Source organism: Megachile rotundata, chromosome 12 (assembly GCF_050947335.1).
Source record: "Megachile rotundata isolate GNS110a chromosome 12, iyMegRotu1, whole genome shotgun sequence".
Lineage (NCBI taxonomy): Eukaryota > Metazoa > Arthropoda > Insecta > Hymenoptera > Megachilidae > Megachile > Megachile rotundata.
Window position 1 is genome coordinate 12,436,807 of NC_134994.1, and position 12,070 is coordinate 12,448,876.

A 12,070-nucleotide genomic window follows, 5' to 3' on the forward strand; every position below is an offset into this window, starting at 1 on the left:
GTCGAACGAACAACGAAAAGCGTTCGCTTTTCGTATCGAGCTGCACTTTTTAAATACCGGCCCCTCTTTCTTCCCCTCGATACGAAATAAAACACGGCTTGCTCCGTCGAAAAATCTGACAACTTTCGTGCCGTTTGTATCGGCTACGAAAGTTGCCAACTCTTCATGCGAAAGGAATTAAGATAATGAGTACCGTGGAAGGTACTCCAGAAATTCGCTGGAAGCTGATTCTCCCTCCACCATAATTAATTGACACTTTTCCCTTTGTCTACCGTTTCGCGCGACGTTATCCAACGTTTTTGCGTGGCCTCATTTAAATGCAAATTAATTTACCTTCTCGCGAACGAGAAACGAAACGGTCCGCTTCTCGACCACGATTACTTTTCGTTAAGGGGATGCCGCTGTTAATCATCTTCCTCGATCGTCGTTAATTGCATACCCTTAAGATTAATACTTCTTTGGAAACGGTTTTTATGGCCTCCTAATTGCGAAGCACGCCTGGAAAATTATACGTTGTTTGGGAAATTGTGTTTGATTTACGGAAATCTTTGAAATGATTTTCGATATCAAAAATATTATTTAAGATGTCTATAGAAATATTGGTATGTCTGTATTATTTAATTGATCAGAGAAGAATGAATTAGTGAAGTGTACTCTTGACAAGCGGCAGCCATTTTGTGCACTTTAGTGTAAGCGAAGTTGCGCTACGTTTAAATCCACAGTTGAAGATAGATAAAATAATCTATCAATTAATAGCTACTATTTAAGATTGTTCTCATAGCAACACCTGATTGAGTCAAGTTTTATATGATTGAGTATGTTTTTTTTAGACATCAGTAATTATCTGCATCGACGTATGTACATGAGTAATATGACTGTAAATGTGTATCTAATATTGTTCAGATACAGTATTGTTAAAAATGTGACTGTTTTTATTGTACAAAAATATATATTCTTCATATTTAATGTAATAGAAACCTGATGTATATTGTTCAAATCTAACTTGATAGATATTCTTCAAGTTTAAAATAATAATATTCAAACATAACCTAACATATGTTCTTCAAACATAACCTAACACATATTCTTCAAACATAACCTAACACATATTCTTCAAACATAACCTACTACATATTCTCCAAATATAACCTAACACATGTTCTTCAAACACAACCTAACATATGTTATTCAAACATAACCTACCACATGTTCTTCAAACATAACCTACCACATGTTCTTCAAACATAAACTAACACATATTCTCCAAACATAACCTACTACATATTCTTCAAACATAACCTAACACATATTTTTCAAACATAACCTAACACACTCTCTAAATGAATGAAACCTACATTTTCCAAAATACATTTCTTAACAATCTCTTTTCATAAGTCAGCAAGAATCAGCATCTCCAATTCCCTCCGAGTGTTTGTTCGAGTAACTTCAAGAATTACTACGACTTCCAGAAGAACGTTCTAAGATTTGAATAATTGATTGTCGCCAGAGGAACGCGAGGGTATTAGGTAGTTGAAGAATCAAACGCATTCATTTGTTTCCCTTAATTGGTGTTCGCGAAGAAAACAGAAGCCAATGTCTGAACTTACATCGAATACGTTTAGTTGCAGGGACCTTATTAAATATTTATGACAGAATCGCCGTCTTGCGATGTATACGCGTTCGGCGAACGTCGTATAAATAAAACATCAGCGTTTTCACTACGCATCCTTTTGTCCGCGACGCTACATCGACCCTCGTGATTCTCGTTTCCTTACGGACCGTTCGTGATTCTCTGTCCTCGCAATCGCTTTTCTGTTGCTGTTTTCTGGGGTTGGAGAATTTAGGGACAATTTCATGTGTTGCGAAGTACTAACGAGAGGTCGGAGTTGAGTTTCATTTTCTCTCGCTTGAGAATAGTTTGAGTATTTTGGTTAATATGGAGATATTTAATGTTTCATTTTTGTGTAGATTTTGGTAATTTTGTTGAGGTTATTGACGAAGATGTTGAAATGAATTACTTAATCTTTTGCTAGAAATTAATCTTCTATTACAAATTAAATCACCTGATCCTCAGTTACCTAATCTTCAACTGAAAATTAAATCACCCAATCTTCTACTGTAAAATAAATTACCTAATCATTCACTGTAAAATAAATTACCTAACCTACAAATCGAGGTATCACAATTTATTTCAAATTACGAAATATCTGAAAGCCTTTGACAAATATAACAATATAAAATTATAAATGAAGCACCTTTCTTAATTAAAATCAACTATTTAATACCCACCGAATAAAATCTCGTGGATTCTATAAATTATCGGCCGTCGGTGGCTTTTATATAATCAACGAAGCACCACTTGTTCTCGATACCAAAGCAAAAAAAAGGGCTTAATTAAAAACGAATCCCCCGTGAATACGATATGAAATCCGCGGTAGTCTTCGACGTATCGCGTCGACTTCATAATTTATTTCGAGCTCGATATTTAACTCGTTTTTTTTGTATCAGTATTAAATTCGAGCGGAAAAGATCTCGATAGAATGTCAGTGTGTTACTCACTGCATGTGGAGAATTGGCATCGGTTTGTCGGAAAATAGCACGACCGGTCGATCAAAACGTTCGTTGCGACCGCAAACTCGAGCACCGCCTTCGAGTTGAAGCCAACCGCCCTCGCACCTGCAACAAAAAGACGATACACTTAGGTAACCAACCATTAGTTCTTGCAGGGTAAAAGCATCCTTTCTAATCCTGCTAGCTTAATTAGTTTTGGCAATGTTCGAGCCGGCTATTTCGCTTCCTTCGACGTTTATTTACGGAACTGTGTCGCAATCGCTGTAGTGAATCTCGTTGATAGCAAAATTAGACAGAAAAGTCAGAAAATATTTTAGAAAATATACCTTAATATACCTTTAACCTTTTGTACTAAATTTTGGTATAAAATTTAAACTTATAAAAATTTATCAAGTACTAAATACTTCTAGCTTGATATGCGGTAATGCAGTAAATTTTTTAATTATATGAAAGAATTCCAAGTTGAAATTGTCAGAATATCATGTAACTTACTTTAATTAACGAAAGTCACTTATCGCTAATGATTGTTACGGTCTCGATGACCCAGCAATGATTTATTAGATAACACTAAGAAAAGGCAATTCGATAATTACTTTTCTTGCCTCAGTGTGAGAAAAACGCAAATGCCAGCCGCAAGCGTCTGCAGCCCTCTACGGAATTAAGATAATTATGGAAATTAATTCTTTTGAAGTCCTGCCGCTCTACTGCCGTGCCGTCAGTTAGTTAGTCGGTACATTGAAATGAACAGTAAAGAAAGAATGAGGGAATCGATTGTGTCTGAATTTGCATGATTGCCTCTGCCAAGCACGATCTGTACATAGACTGGTTGATTACGTAAGTTCACAAGATACTAAATTTTCTAGATGTTTGCAAAACATTTGGGTAAAAATGTTTTGGTACTTTGTAAAAATTATTACTTTTTAACGTTTATTTACTTTATTGTCATATATGAAAATAGGAATTAAAATTTTTTTATTTGTTGGACGTAAGTTTTTCTAATAACCTAAATTTTACGCGAGGATTATTACGCGTTGGATTACTACGCGTTGGTTAACTACGCGTTAGATTACTACACGTTAGATTCCTACGCTTAGAATTACCACGCGTTGAATTACTACGCGTTGGACTAACACGCGTTGAATATCCAAGCGCTGGATTACTACGCGTTAGATATCTACACGCTGGATTACTACGCGTTAGATTACCATGCGTTAGATTCCTACGCTTAGAATTACCACGCGTTGCATTATTACGCGTTAAATTACTACGCGTTGAATATGCACGCGCCAGATTACTACGCGTTGGGTATCCGCACGCTGGATTACAACGCATTAAATTACTACGCGTTGGGTATCCACACGCGCCAGATTACTACGCGTTGGGTATCCACACGCAGGATTACAACGCGTTGTATTACTACGCGTTGGATTACTATGCGTAGGATATCCACGCGTTGCATTACCACGCGTCGTATTACTACGCGTTGGATTACTACGCATAGGATAACCACGCGTTGCATTACCACGCGTCGTATTACTACGTGTTGGATTACCACGCATTAGAATCCTACGCTCAGAATTACCACGCGTTGCATTACTACACGTTGGACTAACACGCGTTGAATATCCAAGCGCTGAATTACTACGCGTTAGATATCCACACGCTGGATTACTATGCGTTGTATTACTACGCGTTGCATTACTACATGTTGGATTATCACGCGTTGTATGACTACGCGTTATCCGAAGCTGTCGCTCTCGCGTCTGCGCAAGCGTAATCCCCGCGCTCTGATTAATTCGCATTTCTCCTTAATAACTCAAAAACGAAGCTTCAAACCCCATTTCCGCAAAGGGAAATCTTATTCAGAATCACGTCAGCTACCATTTCATTGACCTACTCTATTTGTAAGACACCCTGTACCATTCCTATATCCAAGATCGAGTACCCTAGTTTACACAGTGCATGTCGACATGGATTCATACAATCTTACGTCTCGCTCCACAAATCAATTCGAAGTCTCGAGCAGCTTACAAGCCATCGTTCGAAATTCGAATGGATTTAATAGAGAGCCGTTCGAAGAGAACACGAGCCACGACGACATCAATAACGTTAATTAACATATCAACGAGACAATCCCGGGGACGCGTTTCCCGGCTGGTGTAATGCCTTTACCCTGTATCTCAGCCGGCTCATTCAGATCTTGATACAACGCGCGTGTACGCGAACGTTCCATTGTCAGCATCATGGGTCGGATACGTGGCTCCATGGTCCACCATTGTACCGGACGTACGGTGTTGAATTAATTGCTGTCCGGTATCGATGGCTCGTGACTTCGAGACGCGGACACGCAACCGGTATCCTTATCGGACTCTTCGGGATCCACGTATATCGCGTAATCCGATTGGATAAAAGTTTTCAGCGGAGTTACGACCTACGGATATCGCACGATACGTGACTTTTATCGGAACCCACGGAAAAATTGTTTTTTCTTGTTTCGTTTTGGTTCCGTATCTATCGCACGATTTTTCGACTGGTCGGAAGAGAGTTATATCGACGAAACGTTTCACAATTTCATCTTTTATTAACCTTTCATTTCACTTATATTTTTATTCTTTTTTATAATTCATTCGTTGTAAAACATTTACATGACGATTTTTTTAAAGACTTTTATTAGATACATTCATGGATATTTTTTGTACGTTCCCATTTGTCTCGTCATATCTTCAAATTGTTCAGAAGAACACGTATCGCAGAAAAAAGCTGATATCCGCAATAAAAGAGATTAACGACGGAATCGATTTCTTTCGAGTTTTATTAGACTACAAATTCCGGCGCTAAAACCAGCGATGGTTAAATTTCGACTCGATCAGAGCGGATTAAATAAAGAAGAGAAATTATACGGCAATCCAGATTTATAACAATTTTCTTCCTCTATCAGGAAAAAAGGAGTGAATTATTCAGTGTGATTGATCATTTTCGTTCAACTTTCGTTCGAGCGGATTCCAAAATTATCGGCACGGTAATCAATTAGCGTGAAGTATCGTGTTGACATTTGTATCGTGCTCGTCGACCGTGCGTTTTTTCGGGATGATTTAAAGTATCGCGGTGACGAATGCAAATTTCGAACACTCCATCGAAAAAAGCGGAACAAACATCCGTGTAAGCACGGTTCGACAAAAATATAGCCGGCGAAATGATTAATTCGCGCGTCTCGGACCTGTTTACCAAATGCGATAATGTTGTTTATTCGAAAGATTCTTCTGTACTTCTTCGATAACTTACCGTTATCGATTCGACCCAGTTCATTATAAATGCGAAAGTGGTCGCGAAATGAAAGGATGTAAATAAGCATGTTTTATACGCTGCATCGAGCAACGTAATTGCACGCTGGACGATCGCATGTTCGATTAATTGGCCGTTAATTGCGCGTTTCACGTGTCATTTCGCAGAGGGACACTTTCCGAATGCTTTATCGCCACTAGGTCGCGAATGGCACCGCTTTTCATTTTCTGCCGGAATGAAAATTCGAGGATTCGGGGTTCACGTCATTTACCATTTTTCCAACTTCAAATTTTCGATTATACTTTATCTCGGATTTTTGCGATCATTTTTAAGAATTTTTTTATTCGGGGGTAATTGAACAAAATTGAGAAATTTGAGAAATTGGAAAAATTGGATCACTGAGTAAATATAGTATTAAAGGTTCAAAGTTTACAGAATTTGGTAATTGAAGAATTTCAAGATTTATTTTAAAATTCGAAAGAACTTGAGAATCTAATATCCTGAATTTTAATCAACACGAATTTGCACTGGAAATTAATTTTTCTCGAAAAAGTATTATGCAGCAAGAATGTGAAAAAGAAGAGAACATTTGTCACGTTCCTATCTCGGTCATAACACGTCCTTAAATCTGTTCCATAAAAATTTCACATGAAAAATCAAATAACAGCGAATGATACGAGTAGACGGCACATTTGGAGAATCAAGATTGCCGCTGTCCAACGTAAGAACGTAAGAATAGGAAGATAAAAAGTGGATGCGACAGGAAATGGACGTCAGGGCGTGAAAAAAGTGGAGAACGAGAAGGGCGTATCGCGATCGTTGGCAGAGGAATGACATAAATAATTGAAACGCTCGGTTCGAGATCAGAAAAGCGGAAGTTGTTCGTTTCTCCATCTTTCGTTCGCGATGCGATGGCGCGTAGAACCGCGTGGCTCGTTACATTTCACTTTGGTTGCAGGATTTGGCATCGCGCGTCCGCCGATAAAAGCGCGAACGTTTTCTCAACCACGGAAAAAGGGGAAAGAATATGGCCGACTCTGGCTAAATCCGGTGAGGTATCCCCAGGAAATTGGATGCTTTTATTTCTCGCGATCCTCCTGGATGCACTTTTATGCCCGTTCCTCCCTTTTCCGCTCGGCCAACCCTTTCGTTCCATCGTCCGTCAAATGAAGTTAACAGCAGGCCATTCGATTTTCCATACCTTCAGAATGTTTTCTTTCCTGGATTCTTTTCCGTTCAACCGTTTGTCACAAAAACTATATGTGTTATATGTATTATATCTTCTTTCTTTAAATACTTGCATTGAAAATTTTTATTTAACCTTTGTTACTTTGTTTTTCTCTTATACGAAACTTTAGCGTTTTTATTTTCTATGATAAGAGTAGAGAAATTATTATTCTTTGGGTAGATCATTTTATATTGTCCTGATTTACGTTAATACTTCCATGTAAAAATATATTAGCCGTGTATTAATTGTGGTTTCGTACCTAGCTGCGTACTGCGCAGCTCCACTGCGCAAGGCTTCACCGCGCATGCGTGGATCAATCGACGCATGCGCCTACTAATCTACACAGATTTATCTCCACTATAAGAGTGCGCTGACTATACCACAATACGTGAATTCATTTGAGTGCACACAGTATCAACTTTTTCAATACTGATTTCAATTATATAATCGAGTCTTTGCGAAACGAAATATTGAACTATCTTATGCAATATTTTCAAGTAATGTCTACGCATCAGAATATCATGCTTTCCTCAGTTGAATATTGCAATACCACGTTAATAATTTTAAGTTTGATAACGAGTTTTATTTGAACCACGTTTGAAGGAAACTAAAAGAGTTTTTATTAAAAATAAATTACTCCTTCACGTTATTTCTTGAAATTACTCATCTTGTGCCGTTATACATACACTTTTCGTACCAACACAGAATCCTAGATGTGCAAACGTGCATGGCCAAGTCTGCAACTCCGTTTTCCGCTCGAGTCTCGAACGCGATTAAGCTACTCCGCGACAAGACGCGCCAAATTGCACGGTATTTCGAAGAGGCGGTCCTGAACCTCTCTGGCGTACACTGATCCCGTCAAACAGACCTTTCTACCGACTGAGAGCCACAGAAAGAGAGACTCGATTGCGACGTTTTACCACCGCCAACACGAAACTTATTCCAGAGTAATTACCTGATGCCGAGCTCTACTAATTATCCTGTTATTTCGTTTCACTCCCTCCGCATTTCGAATCGTTTGGCAACTAGCTTCATGAATGTTACCTTGGGGTCTCCGGTGTCATTAGGATGTAACTCTTTCTCGATTTCATTTCCGAGACATTAGTCTCAGATTCGGGGTTTAACGACGGTTTAATTCTGTGTCTGCATGGGTTTAGATAAACAAATTTGGAAATATGGTAGGTTCTCGTTATATGGCTCTTTTGGACTTTTATGTAGTTTTATTGTATTGTTATATTTTTTGTTATTGGGTCTATTGGTATACATTGTAGACGTTATATTACTATTCTTTATGTTATAAATTGGAGAAACATGAGGATAATTTTAAAGGTAATCTAGGAAGAAGGCTGGGAAGAATCTGATAAGTTCCTCAGCTGAAATCCACTTCAAAATGGAAGCTTGATATTTTTGTTCAGAACGATTGAATTTCAACTCGTAGTCTCTTCGAAATTTTTAATTCTCAAGAACTACTCTTGAACTTCAAGGTCAAGGTCAACCTACCAACCTTCTTCCACCTATTCGATTAAGATGAATAAAATAACTCTGCAAGGGTTGTGATCGAGAATTTTGAGAGGTCCTGTAGGTCTCTGTTGCAGATGGTTCAGAAGGAAGAAAAGCGTCGAAAAGCACGACTGCAAGCAACGGTAAGCAACCGATGTCAGTCGACTGTAAATCGCTTAGCTCTCTCTCTCGCCCGTTCGACAACCATCTCGTATTTTGCATCGCTGCGAACCTTGCTTCTCCAGCTTCGACGCCCTCGGTGACGCGCAAGACCCAACTTATACTGCAAATCAATTTACCGGGGGCATTCGGACGGAATCACGTTGAGAGCGGATTATAAATTTAAATGTAAACCGACGTGGCCCAGGGGAAAGAACGTACAACCAGTGTCTGGTCCCTTTTTCATCGTATTTTCCTCGCTTCCTTCGGGAAAGTCGATGGCAGACTGGCAGGTGAGGGAAACGTTTGTCGAGTAATTGCTGGTTACTGATTCCACGCTGTTGTTTCTGGAATCGGGATTCTCTCGGTGTTTGTGAAGTTGTTGTTTCAGAGAATGTAACGTTTAGGAACGATGCTTCGATTTTTTTGTTTCCTCTTGCGGTCGAAGTTTTGTTCGATGGTTGGATGGTCAAATTGGTCGAGCATTTTTAGAGTTGCATCTTTCGGTATTGTTAGCAAACTTTTCGATGTGAAATCGTACTTTCGAAGTGATATTATTTAGTTTGCTTTTGGGTTTGAAGTTTGATTTGTATGCACAAATTGGATAAGTTTTATGAAGATATTCGGAGTTAGCTTAAGGACATGTTTTGAGAGACTTTTAAAAATATTCTTTGTAAAATTGAAGCTGTGAATGACTATGTAAATTGATTGCTTCTTTTTTCTTTGATTTTAGAACGAAATCAAATAAATAAAGTAAATAAAATAAACCAAAGAACTTAAACAGATCAAACAAACCAAACAAACCAAATAAATCAAATAAATCAAATAAATCAAATAAAGCAAATAAATCGACTAAATTAAATAAATCAAATAAATCATATAAATCAAATAAATCAAATAAATCGAATAAATCGAATAAATCAAATAAAGCAAATAAATCAAATAAAGCAAATAAATCAAATAAATCAAATAAACCAAATAAATCAAATTAATCATATAAATCCAATAAATCAAATTAATCATATAAATCCAATAAATCAAACAAATCAAATAAACCAATCTAATTGAATTAATCAAATAAATCAAATAAATAAATTAAATCAAATAAATCAGATAAATCAAATAAATCAAAGACATCAAATAAATCAATAAATCAAACTTCAAATTTTGAATGAAATTAATTAAACTCCAAGTAAGATTAATTTTAAACAAAGATAAATCAAGTTGTTTGGACCTCCATAATGGTACAACAGTACATCTATAATGCTTCTAATCATCTCATCAAAAATTTCAACTCTTTAAGGTCCACAAACACCAAACACCAAAATTATTTTTCAATCATACGATCCGAATATTACAACGTTCCCAAGATTGACAGAAAGTTTTCATAACGTAGACGGTTCACGGATAGTTGAAGAGTATATAAGAGAATAAAGGCAGTGGTGCGAGTCAAAATTAGTCGAACCGGTCGAAGCGAATACGAGGCAGATGTTTTGCCGGAAAACTTAAATAAGAATTGTTGCTGCTGCATAATAAGACAATAAAGGTACGGGTCTTTAGCTGCTCCAAGAAAACACTTAACTTCGCAAGAAACTTGCCAACTTTCATCCCTCTCCGATCCTGTTTTTACGAACCTTTTCACCTGAACTACTTTACGATGCATTGAAAATCTTTGTAAGCTTGTCTGACGAATGAATTAATCGCGACTTTTCATGAAACAGCGAAAAATTCTGGTTATATACTGCTTTATAGTCATGTATTTTATTACCATCTAGTTATTACACGCTTTGCTGTTGTGCGTTGCATTGCAAGTTTTCTGATTTTTATTTCTTTGGGACTTTTGGACGTTTGGGGGTTTACAGTTGAGGATTGTTTTTGAGGACATTTTAAGTTCCATATTTGTGAATTCTTGTTTAGAAATTTATCAATTTATCTGAGACTTGATACTGAATTGAACTACATGAAACTTGATACTGAATTGGGCTGTTTGAAACTTGATACTAAATTGAACTACATGAAACTTGATACTGAATTGGACTATTTGAAACTTGATACTGAATTGAACTATATGAAACTTGATATTGAGTTGGACTATTTGAAACTTGATACTGAATTGGGCTGTTTGAAACTTGATATTGAATTGGACTATATGAAACTTGATACTGAATTGAACTATATGAAACTTGATACTGAATTGGGCTATTTGAAACTTGATACTGAGTTGGACTATATGAAACTTGATACTGAGTTGGACTATTTAAAACTTGATACTGAATTGAACTATAAGAAACTTGATACTGAATTGGGCTGTTTGAAACTTGATACTAAATTGAACTACATGAAACTTGATACTGAATTGGACTATTTGAAACTTGATACTGAATTGAACTATATGAAACTTGATATTGAGTTGGACTATTTGAAACTTGATACTGAGTTGGACTATTTGAAACTTGATACTGAATTGAACTATATGAAACTTGATATTGAGTTGGACTATTTGAAACTTGATACTGAATTGGGCTGTTTGAAACTTGATATTGAATTGGACTATATGAAACTTGATACTGAATTGAACTATATGAAACTTGATACTGAATTGGGCTATTTGAAACTTGATACTGAGTTCGACTATTTGAAACTTGATACTGAGTTGGACTATTTAAAACTTGATACTGAATTGAACTATAAGAAACTTGATACTGAATTGAACTATATGAAACTTGATACTGAGTTGGACTATTTGAAACTTGATACTGAGTTGGACTATTTAAAACTTGATACTGAATTGAACTATAAGAAACTTGATACTGAATTGAACTATATGAAACTTGATACTGAGTTGGACTATCTGAAACTTGATACTGAATTGAACTATATGAAACTTGATACTGAGTTCGACTATTTGAAACTTGATACTGAATTGAACTATATGAAACTTGATACTGAGTTAGACTATTTGAAACTTGATACCGAATTGAACTATATGAAACTTGATACTGAGTTAGATTACATGAAATTTGATACTGAATTGGACTACATGAAACTTGATACTGAATTAAACTATTTGAAACTTGACACTGAATTTTGCTATTTGAATTTCATACTGAATTGGTCTATTTTGATTTCACTAACTACCGCATTATTATTGTACTATTTTTGAATTACGTTTGACATTACTACTAGACTACTTGAAATTTAACAGGACATTGTTATTGTCCACATAAAACATTTCATACATCAAATCCAACTCACCCCATCACCCTCCATAAGAAGATACAACACGTCAACTTAAAAATCACCATTGGAAAAATTGCATTTCCAAGGCTT

The 12,070-nt window shown here is 36.5% G+C and overlaps 1 protein-coding gene across 4 annotated transcripts in view; it reads right to left on the reverse strand.

Annotated features, from left to right (window-relative positions):
• The window catches only part of LOC100877900 (uncharacterized), a 487,744-nt gene that overhangs the window by 152,570 nt on the left and 323,104 nt on the right, over positions 1–12,070 (reverse strand). For all 4 annotated transcript variants that reach the window (XM_076538517.1, XM_076538520.1, XM_076538519.1 and 1 more), the window contains one exon: positions 2,560–2,676. In XM_076538517.1, coding sequence (XP_076394632.1) covers positions 2,560–2,676 — 117 coding nt within the window. The remainder of the gene's footprint in view (positions 1–2,559; positions 2,677–12,070) is intronic.